Consider the following 21,681-nt stretch of genomic DNA (forward strand, 5'->3'; position numbering starts at 1 on the left):
GAGCCTGGCGGGCTATAGTCAGTGTGGTCAGAATCCCATGGACAAAGGAGCCTGGCGGGCTATAGTCAATGTGGTCACAAAGAGTCAGACACGACTGAGCAAATAACATACACACACACGGCTGGGCAGTTTTCTCTCTGCCAGGGGACGATCTGAAGGACTAGCCACTCAGAGGTCAAGTTTATCTCTTGCTTTGGCCCAGGGCACCAGGGAAGCCAAAGTAAGGCTCAGCTCTGGGATGCAGAGAAGCAAGGATTAGAAGGGACACTGTTAGGGAGGAGGGAGTCAGCCCCAAGGCCCAGTGGGGACAGCCTGGAGCAGAACAGGCTATTCACCACGATCTAGGGACAGGGAATGCAAACCTCATGTGACTGAACATCTCAGATGCACCCATCTGGGCTCTTTGTATCTATACTGGTCTCCCCACATGGCCCAAGAAACCCTCATATCTAAGACCACATACCTTATTTTTCATTCAAAAGAACAACATGAATGTGATGATGCTGTGTGTGCTCGAAGGACAAAGCTGTGACCCCAACAGGCTCTCTTAAAGTTAAAGAAGGCCTCCTGGGTTTTCTCTTTGGAGCAGTGGCAGGCACAGGGATAGGAATAGGGTGAAAACCCAGTGTCCTGACACCATTCCACCTGGGAGGAGGGAGGAAGAGGTGCCACGATGGCCCTTGTCACTCCTCTGGCAATCTGCTGGGGGTAATTCCCCGGACATCCACCAGATACATGGAGAATGGGAAAAGTCAATACAGTTTCCAGTGTCAGAGAAGCTTCTTCTAGATGATAAAGCAGGGCAGGGATGGGAGTTCTGTACTGATAGGACTGATCCAAACTAGTTCCTAATTATAATTAATAATGTCTTGTGAGAATGGAACCAGAGGTGACCCCTCCCCGCAAGACTGACTTAGTCTTGTATTGTTAAGACACTGAGAAATTCACCAGACTTAATAACCATGGCTTGCATCATGAGCATCCCTGGTTTCTGATTTCATCCCCTCTGTCTGGTTAATCTTTCAGGCTAATCTTTCACCATTCAATGAACTGGAATTCATGGCCTTCCGCCCATCAAGCAGAGATGAGATAACACTGTCTTTAAATGTCATAATCATCATTAATCTAAACACAACAGAATCAAAAGAAAATGGTGACATCATCCTACCATTCCTTCCATGCCCAACCTGTTCCTCCTCACTATGAACTCAGGTGTCCTGACCAGACTCTCACATTGAGTTGATTTAACACCTTGGTGCTCTCCAGCCTGTCAACTTCTCCCTACTTGCGTGGCCACTGCCTTGGTGCAGGCCATCTTCATCTCTGCCATCTCTTCATCACTACCCCACTGGGAACCCTGTCTTCTGTCCTGCCCCACCCTCATCTTCTCTCTCTAGAGAAACCAAAGGTCTCTTTTCCCATCGGTCACTCCCCAGTTAAAGATCCTTCAGTGGCTCCCTGCCCACTCATGCTGAGTCCCACCCACTCAGCATGGCTACCCCTCCCACTTTCCCAGCCTCACATCATTCCTTCTCCCTATCATCCCAGCCCCGCCCTGTCCCCAACCACACACGCACACAGGCATTCACACATGCATGCACACACACACTGTTACATGCATGTAACAGCCAAACCCAGGGCCCTGTAGGTCTCAGAGGCCGTGTCATCTTGCCATGAACACCCTCCTCTTCCTCTTTCACACTACCCTTCTTCCACCCTTTCAGGTTGCAGAAGGGACCTCGCTCTGGAGGCCTTGCCTACGCCCCCAAGTCTGGGCCAGGTGCCCCTCGTAGCCCAAAGCCTCCTGCTCTTCTCCTGAGGGAGCACTGCTGACAGGTTGGTGCATGTGGCTCCAGCACCCCCCGAACCCTGGGAAGCCCAGGAGACCCAGTATTGGCCCTGCTGGATATTTGTGACTAAACGAATGATAGAAAACCCCAACTTCCTGCTACTGGGATATATCAGTACCCCAGAGATTCTGGGCTGAGTCACCACAGATATAGACAGGTAAGTTGGCATGTCTAATGGCTCTGTTCAGAGGGAGACTCCCTGGGGACCTGCTCAGTCTTCCTGGGCCCTCCTTTGGCTTTTCCTGGAGTCCAAGTCCCCTCCTCTTGGCCTGCCTCCTGTGCAGGGGGAGCCTGAAGGCAGGGACCCCACAACCCTACACCCACTGGCTTAGCACGATTTCACAGACCCTGGAAAGGCCCCTTTTCCTCTAAGATTCCTTTTCTATCATGCCTAAAATTGTCCCATTAAATCCACTGGGCTTTCCCTGGTGGCTCAGATGGTAAAAAATCTGCCTGCAACGCAGGAAACCCGGCTTTGATCCCTGGGTCGGGAAGATGCTCTGGAGAAGGAAATGGCAACCCACTCTGGTACTCTTGCCTAGAGAATCCCTTGGACAGAGGAGCCTGGTAGCTTATAGTCCATGGGGTTGCAGAGTTGGACTCGACTGAACGGCTAACAAACACAAATCCACTGAAGTCTCAGAATTTTTGACCTAAGGCTTAAATCTCCAATTAAGATTAAAAACAAAACAAAACTCCTGGAAGAGCCAGCATTGGTCAGACACCTACACGTCAAGCATAAATTTTTTTTCCAGTCCTTTTGCAGATAGCCATTCTCCCTGTCCTCCTAAGGTTGGGAAGGAGAGTGCAGCCCAAGAGAGGATAATCCTGGGGAGGAATGATGGTGGAGGGAGGCTGCCAAGCCCAGATGACAAGCTGTGGCATCATGAGCTGACTGTAAGGTAGTGACTGTTGTTGTGTTGGCAATTAAGAGTGCTTAAGAAATGATGACCCAATTCTAAGAACTTTGGGGAATTTCCTAAGCACAGATTGGTTCTAATCCTTGTACCTCATGAAGTGAAAAAGGACTTGGTCATAGGAATGACATATCTCTTTTTCTAGAATGTGGGTGGTCAAGATAACTTAACCATCTCTACTGATATCAAGAACATTATCTTCCTTAGAGACACCCACCTCACAGCTCTTGGGGTGATGGTTTGAATTTTAATTTATTGTCCCAAGGGGAATAAAAACTCTGGACAGCTGCAAGATTTCCAGGCCAATTCTCTTGCAGCCTTGACCTAGCTCCTTGATGAGGGAGCCACCCCCGAATCTCATCCCTTTGGGGCTCCTAGAAATCTTAGAAACTCAGGCACCCCTTACAGGACTGAACCAGAGGGGAGATCATTTTTGATCTAAGCCAGGAGGAACGATTTAGGGCAAAGGTGACCCAGGACCTGCAAGATGTCAGCATAGTCTCAACCCAGGTGAGGCAGAAACAGAGCCCAGTCCGTGACAACTGTGGAACCAGATACAACGTGACCTGGGCTGACACCCCCAGACACGATGACTGCCCCCAACTCTGTTCCTCAGGGAAATGAGGAAAACACAGACATGTTCCAGAGGGGACCAGGTACCCTCGAAGGGCAGCCTGTGTGCCAGAGGCACGTGTGGGGAAGAGAGAATAGGTGGTGGGCCAGTCCTTAGCCTGCTTCTCTGGCTGCCTGCTCTCCACCTCACCTCCACCTCTGGGGCCCGCAGGTGACGGGTGTAGCAGGAAGTGCCCTGGCTGGTGGGAGGCTCTGACAGCACAGGTGCAGGACTGCCCTAGAGTGTGAGGCCCACAGGACACGCAGGGCGGGGACAGAGCCACCTCTAGAGGAGCCAAGGCAGGCAAGGCCACCACAGGCATGAGACAGCTGTGACCTGTCCCCGAGGTGGGTGGGGGAGGTGTCTGGTGACCCACCCTGGCGTGGATATGAAGGCAAAAGAGGCAACCAGGCTCCAGATCCAGGGGACACTTCCAGGCTCCTCACATCACTTACTGGTGGCCTGGGAGGCCCTGAGAAGCCCAAGAAGTCCGTGGCCCCCTGGCCGACCTGGGAACAGAGCCATGCTGGCTGCAACTGATGGCATGGTCTCTGGACGCTCACCGTCCCAGGGACGGGGTCTGAATCCTGCCTGGTCCCTTTGTTCTCTCCTGGGAGGTAGGGCCCTCCCTTCCCCACCTCCACACTCATCCTTGCGTTGCGGTGTTGCGGCGATAGCTTTGCAGCAGGCTGTCAGCCTCTTCCCTAGGGCTCCTGCTCCATCCGCACAGAAGCCCTCAAGGTCATGCAGTCCCTGCCTCAGGACTAGGGTGCCACCTAGATTCCCATCCATCCTCTGAATAGCCCGGGCTCCCTCTCCTGCCTTGTCCTTCCTAACCCTCAGCAGGCCAGACCTGGGATCAAACACTGATTCTGCTTTAGGCAGCTAATCCTCATGTGCAAATGGGTCCCACAGCACTGCCCTCAGGTTGGGGAGGATGAGTGCTGTCTGCCCCGGGCAGGCCCCCAGCAGGTGCTGGGGGTGGAATGCAGGAGGTGTCCTCCCCCAGATGGGGCTCCCAGACCTCTGGATGCTCACACCTTGTCCCCTCAGACCTCAGGCTCTCAAAGCAGCCTTCCCAGTTTTCAGTGTCCTTTAAATCCCGTGGTGACAAGATCAGAATGCCATCCTCTGTTAAAGAGAGTGAGAGTGTTAGCTGCTCAGGCATGTTCCACTTTTGCAGCCCCATGGACTGGTAGCCTGCCAGGCTCCTCTGTCCGTGGAATTTTACAGTTAAGAACACTGGAATGGGTAGCCATTCCCTTCTCGAGGGGATCTTCCTGACCCAGGGATCAAACCCAGGTCTCTTGCACTGCAGGGAGATTCTTTACCATCTGAGCCACCAGGGAAGCCCGCCATCCTCTATTACCACTCCATGATTGCTTTGCATATAGACGCCTCCCCTTGCATCAGGCTCTCCCAGCATAGTTTAATCCCAGGGTGAAGGCAATATAGGAAGCTTTGGGGAACCTGGAGCCCTTGGGCCATTCCTGTGTGGTTGCCAGTAAGTGGGGACCCCCTCAGTCATGGGCCCTGACACAGAGCTTTGTCCTCTTTGAGGGCCAGGCTTCCTCCCTGGATGGTGGGGAGGTGAGGGCAGCATAGGGAGGGGCTTCTGTCCTACCCACCGAGATGTCTTCATTTCTTCCTGAAACCAGAGACTTCCCTGGGCCCCCATGTCCTGGGAATGCAGCAGAGGCCAGAATGAAAGGGAAATTAAAGCAGCAAGAAGACCCGGAACAAAGAGCCCTGGTGAGTCAACCATATCCATGGGCTGAATGCAGAACTGGGGCCCCTGGCAGGCACTCTCAGGCCCATCTGGGATCCAGGTCCTGAGAAGAGCACTGGAGCTGACTGGCTTCATTGTCCCCAAAGGCCTCCCCTTCCCTTCCATCCCAACAGCCCCTAAACTCATGCCCAGGGTGAGGGAAGCTGACTCCTGGAAGGGGTCCCAGGGAGGGGAGGGCGGTGAGGAGAGTGCAAGGTGGACAGCCAGGTGAGGACTGCAGGGGCTGCTTGTGCCAAGGCTGCAGCTACAGGGAGGGGCCTGGAAAATGATACAAACCTCAAAGTCTGAAATACAACTTGAATACAGAACACACCCAGACACACATATGCACACACACACACACACAGAGACCCCTGACCATTTCCCCTCTAGGCCTGTCTCCATCCTGGCCCCAGAAGTAGAGAGGAGGGAGGGAAGAAGGGGGGGGAGACTCACCCACGTCAGCCTGTCGGACATTCTTCATGCGGATGACCCTCACTGTCAGCAGGTGGCATGGAGACAGCCCCTCCTGTGGATGGAGAGGACACTGGACTCACTCTTCACGCAGCAGTGGCAGGTGGCCTTGATGGAGAGAGCGGCTCAACCTGGACAGACTCCCACTGCCCAGACTCCAGTGACCTGCCCCTGGGACCATCTGCAGTCTGGAGACTGCTTCTGGTCCCCAGGGGGTCCAAGGCTGTGGAGGTGAGGGGCTTTGTCTTCTGTCCTCTCTGAGCCAACACATCCCAGAGGAAGGACAGTTCCATGCCTCTTCTGCCCATGTCTTTCCTATTTGGATCTTGGAGTTGGAATCTCTTTTCCTGAGCATTTTACCCAGGCTTAGAGGAGTCTTTTTTTTTTTTTTTTAAATTTGAGGATAATTACAATTTTGAGATGATTTTTGCCATATATCAACATGAACCACTCCTAGGTATACATAGGTCCCCTCCCTCTTAAACCTCCTTCTCCATCCCATCCCTCTGGGTTGTCACGAAGTACCACCTTTGGGTTCCTTTTGTCATACAGCAAATTCCTACCGGCTATCTATTTTTATATATAGTAATGTATATGTTTCAGTGCTACTCTCTCAAATCATCCCACTCTCTCCTTCCCTCACTGTATCCAAAAGTCTGTCCTTTATGTCTGCGTTACATGAGTCTTTCTACTGTCCACTTCCAGCCTGTGCCCAAGGCAGGCACCATTGGATTCCTCCAACCCATCCAATGATGTTTATAGAGGCCTCTTAATTGGAACCCTTTACACTCTGAGTCATCTACTCCATGTTACAAGAGTCACCTTCTACCCTTTTGAGAAAATGCAATTCTTCTCTATTTAAAATAATATTAGGGTTTAGGGGAAACCATGAGAGTGTGAAGAAAAAGAGTCCCCAAAATGCCAATACTCAGAGAAGATCACTATGTATAAATCCTTTTATTATTTTCAACTCAGACTGTCCACAGATAGTTCATCTGCCTTCGCTATTGTCAGATAATATTTGTAATATAATCTACTGAACATTTACTCTAATAGGGGCAGGGTGGGCACAGCAGGAGACCTTGATCTTGGCCAGTGAGAGGTCCCGCTCAGTTGGCCTTGCAGGGGTCCTGGGGCAGAGTGCAGTGCAGGCTGATCATGGCCTTCTCCCCAGGGCCCTCCAGCCTCAGGCCAGTGGGTGATCTGGGGGCCAGGGACAGACTGAGGGCTGTGTCCCACAGAGCTCCAGAACCCTCACCACAGCTTGTCCACTGGTTGGGCTCAGTCCTTGAAGCAGCAGCGAACGTCTCCCTGATCCCCACCTCGAAGCCCTAATGGTGGTAGCTCTCTCCATGGGTCACAGTCCAGGGGACCTGCCCTCATTTGGGTGTACTGAGGAGCCAGAGGCCCAACTGGGTCTTGGGTGCCTGGCTCCCTGAGTGATGTCACGTGGACAGTGTCTGGGGACCTGGCCCTGAGGGTGCCACCAGCTGAGATCTGCTTCCTCAGTTGAGCCTCGGCACTGTGGGAGGACCTAGACTGGATGCTGGACAAATGCTCCTGAGCAGGGTAACTGGCCTGCATAGGGAGCTTCCACCTCTTAGCAGAGCCCGGACCTCAGAGGGGAAGAGATGAGCCTTGAGACCTTGCCCTTTCTCGTCAGAATGGAGGATAATATTTGTTTTTAACACCAAAAACATTTTGTACTGAGGTATGGCTAATAGGATAATATTTGGTTTGGTGGAGATTTACAGGAGCACTGTGACTTGACCATGACCTGACCTCAAGAACGTATATACAATGGAATATTACTAGGCCATAAAAAGGAATGAAGTTGTGCCATCTGCAGAGATGTGGATGGACCTAGAAACTGTCATACAGAGTGAAGTTAAGTCAGAAAGAGAAAACAAATATATATTTATGCAAGTATATAGAATCTAGAAAAAATGGTACAGATATTTGCAAAGCAGAAATAGAGACACAGATGTAGAGAACAAATGTATGGACACCAAGGAGGGCAGAGGGGGTGGGATGAATTTGGAAATTGGGGTTGACATATATACCCTACTGTGTTTAAAATAGAGAACTAATGAGAACCTATTGTATAGCACGGGGAACTCTACTCGGTGCTCTGTGGTGACCTAAATGGGAAGGAAATCCAGAAAAGAGGGGATGTATACGAACAGCTGATTCGCTTTTCTGCACAGCAGAAACTAACACAACATTGAAACACAAGTAAACCCCAATTTAAAAAAAAGGATCTGACACTAAAATGTTTGCAACAACTAACCACTCTCCTTTCTCGTCTTTCCTAGAAAAGGGCTTTGCTGAAAGCTTTTGGGGAGTTCACGAGTTTTTAAGGCATGACCCATCTCCTTGCATGGCCCTACAACAAACCTTTCTCTGTTCCAAACTCCAGCATTTTGGTTTTGCTTGGCCCCATATCAGATGCACATTCGTGCATCAGGTACATAGATTTGCATTTGGTAACATTACTATTTTCCAGATACTTCTCTTATAGTTTCTAATTTCATAAAACCTTTGTAATAAAAGTATTGCTGTCTTTTTAAAAATTAAATAATTGACATATAACATTGCATGGGTTTGAAGTATACAACATAATGATTTGATGATATATGTGTTTTGTATTGTCATATGGTTACCCTAAGAAGTTTAGTTATCCATCATCACATGTAATTAAAATTTTTTTCTTGTCATGAGAATTGTTATTTTGATGTCTGTCCTTCTAGGCTCTACTGGGGCTTAATTTGTTTCTTTGTTTCTTTTTATTTTTTAATTGAAGAATAATTGCTTTACAGAATTGTGTTGGTTTCCGCCAAATATCAACATGAATCAGCCATAGATATACATATGTCCCTGCCCTCTCTCTCTCTTTTTTTGATGTGGACCATTTTTAAAGACTTTTACTGAATTTGTTACAATATTATTTCTGTTTTATGTTTTGTTTTTTTTGACCAGGAGGCACGGGGGATTTTTGCTCCCTGACCAAGGACCGAACCTGCACCGCTTGTACTGGAAGGCAAAATCTTAATCACTGGACCACCAGGGAATTTCTTGGGGCTTAATTCTAACCAAGAACAATAGGACAATGGCTGGGAAGGTTGTTGCTTGGTCCCTGAGATCCATATATAAGTCAGCTTTAGGGCTTTTTCCTCCTCTTTTCCCAACAGCTGCCTCAAAGTTGGAACAAAGCCATACTGTCGCATACAGGTCTGAGGATTCTTTTTGTGAGATTAACTCTGAAACACTGAATATTTTCATGATCAATCACTTGCTCTAATGGGATTGCCTTTTGAGCCTTGTCACTTGGACCAAAGGCTGCGCATTGCACTTCTCTTCTGGTTCTGGAAATACAGCTGTGCCTTTGGGCAGACCCCCTCTGTATGTGATGTGGGCCACTGCTGTTTTATATTTTGGCTTTTTGGCTATGAGGCATGTGGGATCTGAGCTTCCCAACCAGAGACTGAACCCATGCCCAGTGCATTGGAAGGTGAAGTCTCAACCCCTGGACCACCAGGGAAGTCCCCTAGCTCTAATTCTTAAGCCTGTGTTCATGACTACGATTATATTGTCACTTTAAACTTGAAAGTGACCCTCGGCAAACATGAAGACAGATGCGGCTTGCCCCAGTCTTCTCTGAAAGTCTATTTTCCTGGCAGATTTTTTGTTTCACCCTGAATTATCCCAAAGCCCCCAAACAACCGCCACACTCTGGCAGTCCTTCTTTCAGTACTTTTCTGACACATTCCATCATTTCTCCCTTAATCAAACCACCAGAGCATGTCAGGACTGTAAGAGCTTTTAAGAGAAGTTCCCACTTTCTAGCAGCCACAGAGGGCTGCTTTGTGGTCTGGAGCCTCAGCTTACACCTTTAGCCCCGGAATTTTCAGGAGACACCCAGTTGCAAAGTATTCTGCAAAGCACTCATCCACCTGCCAGCAGGGAGACAGAGCCTTGAGGGTGTGAGAGAGAGCCCAGAGGGGCCGTGCTGGGAGGAAGGCAGCAGGAACACAGGACTCAGGTCTTGGGGCCGGATGAGTCCAGGAATTAAGTCTATGAAAAATGACCTTCTGGGATTAAAGTAAGTGTACATATTTTGCTCCTGATATAATTAGCTCAATTGGAGTGATGCTGCTGCTGCTAAGTCGCTTCAGTCGTGTCTGACTCTGTGCGACCCCATAAGCAAAACTTCATGGTCCCAGAGCTAATGAACACACAATAGAAAGATGTACTAGATCAAAGGATAGTGTTTATGACTATAGGAACTAGAAACTGGTGGGTTTAGGGAACCCAAGTGTATGGGGTGGCTTATGGGATCCGGGTAAGAACTTCATGGGCTTGGACAAGCTCGTCCCTCTGACAGGATTGCTAGCTGGGTATCAGAGTGAACGTTTAACAGCAGATATGGCCAGGCACCAGCTAGTCTGCAGCCCTGGATCAGGGGTGGGTGGTAATCCTCCAGTTCATGAGGGCACTGGAGGGTCCAGGGACAAGGACCACAAAGCACTCAGGAGGCTGGAGCTCAAGGCAGGGACTATTTGGCAACCAGTGGCGAAGTGTATTTAGACACTTTAACAACCAGGACTGCTGTGTAGGGACGGGGGAGCTGGATGGCAGATTTCCGGGAAGCCATGGCTCAGGCTGTAGGCACACCTGGCTCCAGCCTCCTCCCAGCCTTGGTCCTTGGGGTTGGCTTCGCCAGGACTCTGTTTCCCCTGAAACCTCCTTAGGACAGGGGCATCTTACCAGCTCATGTGGAAAAAAGCTTGACTCTCAGGACTGATTATTTTGCAGTCCAGTATTACCCCTTTCCAGCCCCTTACTTTATAGACAGGGCTCTGGTGGGGAGGTTGGGAACACGATTCATTACCCTCCTCTCATATGCCAGGCTCTGCTCTACCTGGGGGCACTGTATCTGTTCTCAACTAGCCTCCCTGCCCTAACGAGACTGAGGAAGGCACTACTATTCCTCTTTGCAGAGAAGAAGACCAAGGTTAAAGAGCTTGCATCTCAAAGGGGGTCACACAGCCCAGAAGGGGCAGGGCTGCAGGGTAGACATACTTGGCTGCAGGGCAGTGCCCATTCCATCCACTTGGAGGCTGGCCCTCACTGCGTTTAACCAACTCAGTTAATAGCTTGCTCTGGGCCATGCACTCGAGTAGTTAACAGCAGAGGCAGGAGCAAAACCCTCAGCTCCCACGTGGGGGCTATCCTAACACCCCAGAAAACTAGCTGTCACCACACATTAGAAGAATATTTAGTTACAGGTGGCTCCCAGGGTCTGGCTCCCGGTGGGAGTGGGAGCTGGGAGGAGGGTATGACAACCATATTTCAGAAGTAGTAAGGGTCAAGGCTACCCTAACCAACCAGCCCATGAGGTCTGGGTGCTGATGAGGGAAGACAGCTCCCTGGAAGCCTGTGGGAACTCCCCTCTGCAGGGTTTCTCGGGGCAGGGCTGGCTGGTGATGCCACCTCCTTGCTGGAGAGCTGGATGTATCCATCAGTTTCCTGCGATACTGTGTCAGAGCTCAGGACAGCCTGGCAGTAGCTTCCAGGAGACAAGGACCCTCCCTAAAAGGAGAGCATGCGGATGGGGACTCTGTGGGCCCCTAGAGTGCTTCCCTGCTAGTTTGAGCAGCTCCCCAGACCACGTTCCTTTTTATCACTCAGACTAGGTGAGGGGTTTGGGCAAGAAGTCCCAGCTCTGAGTTATGGAGGCCCCAGGACCTGAGAGGGAAGAGTGCAGCTCTCAATTGCTTCATTCCTCACTTGAAGGTAAGCTCTGTCCTTTCTGTGGAGCTTTCTCCTCACTCAAGCTCTTGGAGGCTCAATGAGACAAGGGAGACAGGAGCACGTGTGGACCAGAGGCTCTTTCGGCACCCCGGGGGCTGTACAGAAACAGCCCAGAAGGTGGCATCTATCCTGGACCAGTCAGCGGGGCACTGGGCACCACCCAGCCTGGAACATCCCTCTTGGGATCCTTGGAGACTGAGCAGGGTCTCCACCTCCCATCCCAAGACAAAACACTTCCGGGGCATCGTTCATCTCATTCCATGGTCTAGTGTGGGCTGGGGGAAGGTCAACAGGAAGATGTCACTGCTGACAGTGCTTGCCATGGCATGCTGGCAGCAAACTGGAAGACTGAGATGAGGTGGAAAAGCCCAGATGGAACTGGTCCAGAGCCCTGGAGGTTTGACCCGTGAACCTGGGCTCTCCCTGGGAGCTGTTATATGGACCCAGGGGTCTCGACCACAAAACTAGGAGGAGCGCTTCATGGCCAAAGGGACATGTCGGCACTGGCACTGGTCTTCACCTGACACCACACCACACACTCTCACAGCAGGCAGTTCGGCAGGTCCACAGGGTGAAATCCTGCTCGCTGCTAGGAGTGGCCAAATGTGACCCATCCCCGGCAGTGCTGAGCACTTCCTGGGCGCTGCTGGCCCCAGAATGGCCCTGAGCCACTCCCATGCATCTTGTCAAGCTTGCGGGTATCTGAAGCTGGGCCATCCACCCAGAGGCCTGGCACCAACTGAGCCAGACTGTGTCTCCCAGTGCCAAGCAGGGGCTGCCCTAGCCAAGGTGCTCCATGTCTCTGGAGTCTGCTGTGACCCCATCCCTCCCTGAGCGTGTCTCCTGCCCTCGGCTTCTGTCCCACCCACCTAGCCCTGTTCCCTCACCTCCAATGCACAGGTGGCCGCGGGCCTGTCCCCATCCTCTTGGCATGAGTCTGGCGGGTAGTGGGAGACCCACACAGGCATCTGCTTCTGGAGCATCATGTGGCTCTGTAGCTGGCTGGTGAGATGGGGAACTTATACTCTGACTCAGAGCTCCGCCCTCCAGAGGATTCTCGGCAGTGGCTGGATTGCTCTGGGAGGGGCTCAAACGGGTAGCCAGGTAGAGTCCTGGACACAGGCCTCTTGTATCAAGGGACCCTCAGGGCTTCAGATCTTGAAAATGCAGGGACAGGCAGGGTCAGCAGTCTGCTGCCCCCAGGAGAACAATCAGGCTGTCCACTGGACCAGGGAGTGGCAGGAAGAGGCTGACGGACCCTCCTGACTCTAGGATTAGCCCAGCTGTGATTGGGGGAAGCCCTGTCTCTGCAGCTTGTCAGGGTCCTGGCTCAGAGTTGCCCCTCTGGGGGATGTGTCCTTCCTCCGAACTCTACTTAGTCCAGTGGCTCAGCACCTCAGAAGCTGTGGGTAGGGGCCTCAGGAGAGGCAGAGACTGTGACCTGGACTCCAAAGTTAGAGGATGAGGGAAAGAAAGTAACTGCTCGAATCCTTGGTGATGAGGAGTCAAGGGCAAGTGCTCCCTGCCCTCCCTCACGGGAGGCCAACGGAGGGCGGGCCCAGCCCCTGTCTGGGCTCAGGGCAGCTTCGAGGATGCTCCCATCCCCACCCCGCTGATTCTTATCTCTGTCCTGGTGGTTGGCTTACTTGGGGGACCTGTGAGGTGGCTTGATTGCTCGGCTACCCAGCTGGGTGCACTGGGAGTTTCCTGCCTGAGCTATTGCCTGGGGCCCCACAACCGGCTTTTCTGGCTCATGGATTAAAGTGATTGTATGAAACTCAGGGTGAATCTGAATGCAGGGCTGACTCGAATGCAGATATGGAACCTGGTTGGTGGTATCCGTGGAGCCTCCTCCTGTGCAGGAGGAAGACGTCCCCACCCTGCTCCTCTCTGCCTGCCAGGCCCTCCAGAGGGGGGATGGGGCCTTAGCTTAGACCTCTCTCAGCTTGCATCCTTTTCTGTTTTTGCCATCTGCCTCTGCCAAGGACACAAACTCAGCATCCACACCCCTTGGTGAAGTCTTGTTTTTTAGTCGTTAAGTCATGTCCAACTCTTTTGTGACCCTGTGGACTGTTCCCTCTCAGGTTCCTCTGCCCATGGGATTCTCCAGGCAAGAATACTGGAGTGGGTTGCCATGCCCTTCTCCAGGGATATCTTCCCTACCCAGGGATCGAACCTGCAGCTCCTGCATTGGCAGGTGGGTTCTTTACCACCGAGCCATCAGACAAGTCCTTGGTGGATTCTACTATATTGGATTTAGTTCACAACACTTATTGAGCACCTACTGCATACACACTACTAAGAGAGGAAATCCCAGGCTTGAAGCTGCTGACAGTCCAGCCATGGAGCCCAATGCTTTTAACCCCTCAGAAGCTCAGAGCGCTGAGTCTGCTATGCTAACGGGGGTATCCTAGAAGGAGCAGTATAAACTCTTTCCATTTGTAAACATCTGTGGTTTACAGAGCTAATAAACTGTGGTTTAGAGAACACAGAAGTTGGAAAATGAGTGTCAGCTGGAAAGGGAAGGACTGGGTAAGAGATGGCTTCATGGAGGAGATGGCACCTGTTGAGTCTTGGAGGATGGACAGGATTGCAATAGCTAATGATGGGTGAGAAAGGCATGCTGGGAGGAGGCACAGCGTGAGTAGGAGTAGGGAGGCCAGAAAGCAGGGTATGCTCAAGAATGCAAGTGGTCTGGTATCAGAGTAGTGAGCTGTGTGGGAGGAGGTACAGGGGGTGAGTGGGATATGGAGGGTGGTGGGAGCTGGGCAGAGACAAGGGAGGCTCTGTGATGGAACAATCTGGAAAGATACATTAGGGTCCCATAGCTGTGACCTTTAAAATCTGTGCTTTAAGTTTGGATTTATTCTCCAGGCAATGGGGAGCCATTTTGAGCAGGGGAGTGACATGATCAGAGCTGAACTTTGGGAAAGCAGTGCTGATTGATGTCGTGGACTAGCCAGCCCACAGCACTGCAGTGTCCTGAACTTGATAAGGTGAGGGTTGTGGTGAGGGAAGGGTGACCTTCCTCTTGACGAGCCCATGTGCTGCCCATTCCCTCCACCCCCTCCTTCACCATCAAACAGGCCCAGGGCAAGCCCCAGGCTCCTAAGCACTCCTCAATGTCCAGAACTTCAGGGAGCCTAGCCATAACCCCCCTTGCCCTCCCCTCACTCCATCCAGCCTAGGCAGTATATGCAAAATCTGGCTCTCTGATCCTTGTATTTCTTCATTTGTCCATTAACTCCTCAAGAGCAGGGCCTCACTTAGGTTGAGTGAGATAAAATTGAATAGGAGGCGAACAGGAGGGAGGGGGGACGTTTCTTCCTCCGCATGCTCTACACAGTCTCTCACCCAGGTGGGAGCTGTTAAAACAGCAAACAGAGCCTACCCGCCCTCCAGCATGTGCTGCCCAGCTCTGTGCTGATGGGGTGTGGTCGGGAAGGAAACAGTGAAGAATCTGTGATTTACTAAGGGGACAAGAGAGGGCTGAGTTAAGCAGGAAATCGACCATGTGGACTCTCAGTAGAGCAGGAGGGGACAGAGGACCGGGTGGGAATGGTGGGAGTGGGCTGGAACGGCACAGTGCCGGGCACAAGGCAATGTCCACACTATGGGTGAAGGGTGCCTAACTGCCTTCTCCAATCCAGGCTGTCTCTGAATGAATATAAAATTTAAGCTATGACAGTGTTCTTGGTACACTGCTGATGCTCCAGATCAATGCCCCTGTGCCCAGAGTTCCTTCATGTGGAAAGTCTGAAGCCATCTCCGCACAAAGTGGAGGGGACTCAGTTTCTTTCTACCCACTGCCCTTTCTTCCCTGATGAGCAGAGAGCCTGAGATCTCCCCAGAGACCCCCAAGCTGCTCCTCTGAACCCTTACCTCTGTCTATATCTGGGGTTCTTGTTAATTGACTCTCATTGATTGAGGTGACCAGGATCTGTTTTCACCAGCAGCCTCTTAGCCTCAGGTAACCCAGCATTGAAAACTACATTCCTCCCCAGTGGCTCAACTAACATCTCTCTCAGGAGAACCGGCAAGGATGAATTCTTCACCTTCCCTCTTTCAAGATACCTGGGAGCCTTTCCCTTCCCTCCCACCCCATCTGCAGCATCTGATTCTCAGCCTCCAGCCTCTCATGAGTTCCTCCCCCACACAGCTGGCTGACCAGTGACCTTTATAACCACCCCCCTCAACCTGTCATTTTAACAGGTTAACTTACTGCTTAACTCATCTAATGCTCTTGCATTCTTGTCAAAAATTCTGGATTCCAGCACTTTCCATAAGCCAAGTAGAGCCCAGAAACAACCCTATGTATGTATGAAATTTCATTATATGATGGAGGAAGTATTTTAAATCAGTGAGAAAAGGACAGACTATTCATTATTAGAAAAGTTAGCTGACCATTTGGAATAAAATAAAGTTAGTTATAAACTTCATAACCACACAAAAATAAATTCCAGGCAGATTAAATAGTCACACATTAAAACAACACTATAGAGGACTTAAAATAAAATATTAATATTAGAGAATGAGGAAGATGAAGATGATTTTTCTAATCAAGGTATGAAAACTAGAAACCAATAGGGAAATGTGGTCAAATTTAAATAAAGAGAAATGTAAAACTGGGGTAAAGGAAAAGATGCCATAAGCACAGTTCTACCTCCAAAATGAATCCCAAATGTCTTCCTCTTAAGAAATATCTGTGGGTAACAAACTCACTTCTAAAAAGTAATAGTCAAGAGGGGTCTCACCCTGCCTGATACTAAAACAAACTACAAAGTCACACTATCACAAGCAGTAGGTTGTTGGTATAAGAATAGAACCAATGAAACAAAATAGAGGAGTCAGAGATAGACCCTGGTGTTTAAGGGAACTTAACATAGGAGAAAATTGGCACCACAAGTCAGCAGAAAAAGAGCAGTTTAAGAGATGACATGGTCATGAATGGCTCTGCTAAGTCGCTTCAGTCGTGTCCGACTCTGTGCGACCCCATAGACAGCAGCCCATCAGGATCCCCCATCCCTGGGATTCTCCAGGCAAGAACACTGGAGTGGGTTGCCATTTCCTTCTCCAATGCATGAAAGTGAAAAGGGAAAGTGAAGTCGCTCAGTCGTGTCCGACTCTTAGCGACCCCATGGACTGCAGCCTCCCAGGCTCCTCTGTGCATGGGATTTTCCAGGCAAGAGTACTGGAGTGGGGTGCCATTGCCTTCTCCCATGAATGGCTCAGTGTGTAATATAAAACAAAACAGCATCACCACCCAGCCCCATATAAAAAGATGGGCTGTGAATGGGTATATTCTTATAACATAAGAAATGGAAAACTATGAAGTTAGCAGAAGACAACACAGGAGAATCTATCTATGGTCCTGGGATAAAGATTTCTTAAACATCATTTCGAATCCACGAACCACAAAAACATTTCTAAGTTGGATTACATAAGAAGTAAGGGTTTCTCTCAACTAAGAACACAGAGAAATAGTTAATAGATAGCTGACAGAATAACAGAAGATATTTTCAGTGCAGTTGCAAATCACAAAAGGATTCGTGTCTACTATATACAAAGAATTCTTATATACTCCACAAGAAAAAGATGGCCATGCCAACACAAAAAGGGAGTCAGAAACTTTCCTGATGGTCCAGTAACTAAGACTCCATGCTCCCAGTGCATGGGGCTAGGCTGAATCCCTGGTCAGGGAACTAGATCCCACATGCCCAACTAGGCCCCAGCACAGCCAACTAAATAAATAAATATATTTTTAAAAAGTGAACCAGATTTGAACCTGCACAGCCAACTAAATAAATAAATATACTTCTAAAAAGTGAACCAGATTTAAACTCGCAATTTATAGGAGGGGAAAACCCAGAAACCTAACAAGCATTTGAGGAGATGTTCAAAATCATTGGTAACCAGAGAAATTAAAACAACAATGAAATTTCACTGTAGCAATTATTCAACACTGAGAACGCTGAATAAAGATTGCCTTTCTTTGGAGAGAGAGGATGGGAAAGGATTGGTGGGCTCAGGGACGTAACAATCAAAAATACAAACCTGGGGGACTTCCCTGGTGGTTCAGTGGCTAAGACCCTGTGCTCCCAATGTGGGGGGCCTGGGTTCAATCCCTGGTGGAGGAACTATATCCCACATACCCCAACTAAGACTTGGTATAGCCAAGTAAATAAATATTTTTTTAAAAAGACAAACTCAGGGCTCACAGGCACCAAGGGTGATAGTAGGCCGTGTCCTCAGCCCTCTGCACTCAGGTAAAATTTTTTTCCCTCCAGCTTTTCCCCACAGTCACTATCACTGCTCTAGCCTGACTCATTTTCTCCCTCATCTCAACTACAGCTTCAGTCTAACTGGTCTTCCCACTTGCAGTTTTGCCTTGCTATAAGCCATTCTCTGCAGAATCTCCCCAAAACATAAACTAGATTATTTGACAGCCCTGACTAGAACCCTCCCATAGCTTCTGGTGGCATAGAGAACTGGTTCCAAATAGGAAAAGGAGTACATCAAGGCTGTATATTGTCACCCTGCTTATTTAACTTATATGCAGAGTACATCATGAGAAACGCTGGACTGGAAGAAACACAAGCTGGAATCAAGATTGCCAGGAGAAATATCAATTACCTCAGATATGCAGATGACACCACCCTTCTGGCAGAAAGTGAAGAGGAGCTAAAAAGCCTCTTGATGAAAGTGAAACACGAGAGTGAAAAAGTTGGCTTACAGCTCAACATTCAGAAAACGAAGATCATGGCATCTGGTCCCATCACTTCATGGGAAATAGATGGGGAAACAGTGGAAACAGTGTCAGACTTTATTTTTGGGGGCTCCAAAATCACTGCAGATGGTGACTGCAGCCATGAAATTAAAAGATGCTTACTCCTTGGAAGAAAAGTTATGACCAACCTAGATAGTATATTCAAAAGCAGAGACATTACTTTGCCGACTAAGGTCCGTCTAGTCAAGGCTATGGTTTTTCCTGTGGTCATGTATGGATGTGAGAGTTGGACTGTGAAGAAGGCTGAGCACCGAAGAATTGATGCTTTTGAACTGTGGTGTTGGAGAAGACTCTTGAGAGTCCCTTGGACTGCAAGGAGATCCAACCAGTCCATTCTGAAGGAGATCAGCCCTGGGATTTCTTTGGAGGGAATGATGCTAAAGCTGAAGCTCCAGTACTTTGGACACCTCATGCGAAGAGTTGACTCATTGGAAAAGACTCTGATGCTGGGAGGGATTGGGGGCAGGAGGAGAAGGGGACGACCGAGGATGAGATGGCTGGATGGCATCATGGACTCGATGGGTGTGAGTCTGAGTGAACTCCGGGAGTTGGTGATGGACAGGGAGGCCTGGCGTGCTGCGTGCGATTCATGGGGTCGCAAAGAGTCGGACATGACTGAGCGACTGACTGAACTGAACTGATACAGACCTTTGTTGGCAAATTGATGTCTCTGCTTTTTAATATGCTGTCTATATTTGTCATAACTTTCCTTCTAAGGAGCAACTGTTTTTTAATTTCACAGCTGTTGTCACTGTCCACAGTGATTTTGGACCCCAAGAGAATAAAATCTGTCACTGCTTCCACTTTTACCCCTTCTATTTGCCATGAAGTGATGAGACCAGATACCATGATCTTAGTTTTTATCATATATTAAGCTTCTTTAAATATCGGGGTCTGTCTCATGACCCTCTATGCCCTGAACATGCTAAATTCTTTCCCACCTCAGGGACTTTGCACTTGCCATTCCCTTGCCTGAAGTCCTTGACTTCCACACTGTGCATAGCTGGCTCTTTCTCCTCGGTCATAGCTCTGCTCAAATGTCATTTTCTCCAGGAGCCCTGTCCTATCCACCCTTCATAACTCGTGTGCCTTCACTTATCTACTTGCTTCTGTGTTGCTCTAGCTATTAATTAAGTTAAATTAAATAAAATTCAATAAAGCATATCTTGATTATCTTGTTCATCTATTCTTTTTGCCCCATTCCACCAGACCATTAACGTTTTCAGGGCAGGAACATTGCTTATCTTGTTCATCAACTGGAAACACCGAATGCCCATCGGTTTCTTACTGGTGGCTAGTTATGGCAAGTTAACCACTGGACCATCACATAGATGTCGACAGGAACAAAGTGGTTACCATCTATTGAATGCTTACCAAGTGACAGGGACTACTTTCCATATCTTGTATTACCTGAGATGTAGACACTATTATTATCTCATTTTAAAGAATTGAGACATGGAGAAGATAAGCCAGTTGTTCAGACTCACCATGGTAAGTGACAGGTATTAATTGCTCAGTTGTGTCTGAGCCTTTGGACCCCATAGACTGTAGCCCAGGAGGCTCCTCTGTCCATGGAATTCATCAGGCAAGAATATTGGAGTGGGTAGCCATTCCCTTATCCAGGGGATCTTCCTGACAGAGGGATTGAATTCTGGTATCCCGCAATGCAGGCAGATTCTTTTCAGCCTGAGTCACCAGTGATGGGGCTGTGATGCAAATCAGTCTGTCCCAGAACTTCTGGCTTTAACCATCATACACTCAGCCTTTCAGGAGATGCTACTGGCCTTGAAAATTGAGATTCCCCATTGTTTGTAAAAGACCTCTTTATGTTCCTGTGTTCATTGAGAAAGCTCAGTTTCCTAAAACAAACGTGTAATGAGTAACACAGACCTAGAGACAAATTTATGGTTACCAAATGGGGAGAGGGGGTGGAGAAGGGGTAAATTAAGAGTTTGGGGTTATCAGACACAAACTATTGTATATAAAACAGATAAACAACAAGGTCCTATTATATAGCACAGGGCACTATAGTCAATATACTATAACAGACCATGATGGAAAAGAATATGAAAAAGAATATATATATGTATGTATGTATGTATAACTGAATCAGTGGGCTGTTCAGCAGAAGCTAACACAACATACAATGAGTAAATAAAATTTGGGCAACATAGTGTAAAGCAAATATTATATCCTTCAAGTAATGGGAGGTAAAAAAAATTATCAGCCATTGAAGTTAATACATTAAGATGTCTCAGAACTTCTGGCCAACAGATAAGACATGACTATTTCATGATGACAAGATATAAAATAAGGATAAATATGACAAGAAAATATCTTCATTCTAACATGGGTACTAATTATGTTCCTAGTGTTGTCAACAGATCCTGCTTTTCTTTATTCTAATAAGAAGATGTTAAGGTCCAACTTAGTGCTTTGCATTCTCGAAGCACCTGTATCCATAGCCCAACGTTTATCAACCTTGTGACATTCCTGCTACTAAACCTTGTGTCTCTGGTTTCAACTGGATGATAGGTTTTATCTTCCTGTTCCTGACTCTCTCTCACACATAGTAAGACTGTCTAGAGCCTTCTGTACACTGAATTTGCTCTTTGTCAACTGTCACCTCTGTGAGGATGACACTGTCATTGTCTCAAACTTGACTGAACATAGTTCAATTAGTTCATGGTCTAGATACTGAAGTTTCATAGACTTGGATTTGAACCACTGGTTCTGTCACATGTTAGCTGCATAAACTTGGATAAATTTATCCCTCTACACCTGAGTTTCTCCATCTGTAAAATGGGAAGCATAATAATTCCTACCTCTAGGGTGGCTGTGAAGACTAGATGAACCAAATCTTAGCACACGGCTTGCCCTTACTTAGCAATGGAGTCAGTACAAGTGCTGTGATCCATCGGACAACAACCTCAGACACTAAGACATCATCTGCCCAAGGAGCTCACAGCCTACGCTGGATGAGACAGGAAGGTCACACAAACGATCTCAGGATGACTGGGCCACATATGAGCAAAAATATGCTGCTCAGGGATCAGAGCCTCCCAGGACTGGGAAAGTCAGCGGAGGCTGCCTGGAACAGGAAAAACTTGTACTTGTCTTTGAAAGAAAGAGAAGGATCCAGGAAAGAGCATTTCTCGTTCGGGTGAAACAGCATGAAGCAAGGTAGGAAAACTCAGAAAGGAAATTAAATAAGATCCCAGATGCCAAGTAGAAGAATCATGATGATTCTTTTGTTGGCAGTGGTGACTCATGAGCAGCAAATGTTTAAGAAAGAGAGCAAAGCCCACTCCTACAGGCAAAACAGGTGGCCATCAGCACTGTGTTTGGGTGAGCCGGAAGGCAGGCGTGCCTCCTTCATCAGCCCAGGGTGGCTGCTTGGGGCAAGCCGTGGCCTGCAAAAGGCCCCTGATAAAGAAGTACCACTCCCTCTTCACCAG

The 21,681-nt window shown here is 48.8% G+C and overlaps 1 protein-coding gene across 1 annotated transcript in view; it reads right to left on the bottom strand.

The window, feature by feature from the left end:
• The window catches only part of PLA2G4E (phospholipase A2 group IVE), a 40,155-nt gene extending 27,733 nt beyond the window's left edge, over positions 1–12,422 (bottom strand). The window contains exons 1-2 of the mRNA XM_052646414.1: positions 12,324–12,422; positions 5,605–5,677 (exon numbers count right to left, since the gene is read on the bottom strand). Coding sequence (XP_052502374.1) covers positions 5,605–5,677; positions 12,324–12,422 — 172 coding nt within the window. The remainder of the gene's footprint in view (positions 1–5,604; positions 5,678–12,323) is intronic.
• Positions 12,423–21,681: the final 9,259 nt, after the last annotated feature.

The sequence above is a fragment of the Budorcas taxicolor genome, chromosome 10, assembly GCF_023091745.1.
Source record: "Budorcas taxicolor isolate Tak-1 chromosome 10, Takin1.1, whole genome shotgun sequence".
NCBI lineage: Eukaryota > Metazoa > Chordata > Mammalia > Artiodactyla > Bovidae > Budorcas > Budorcas taxicolor.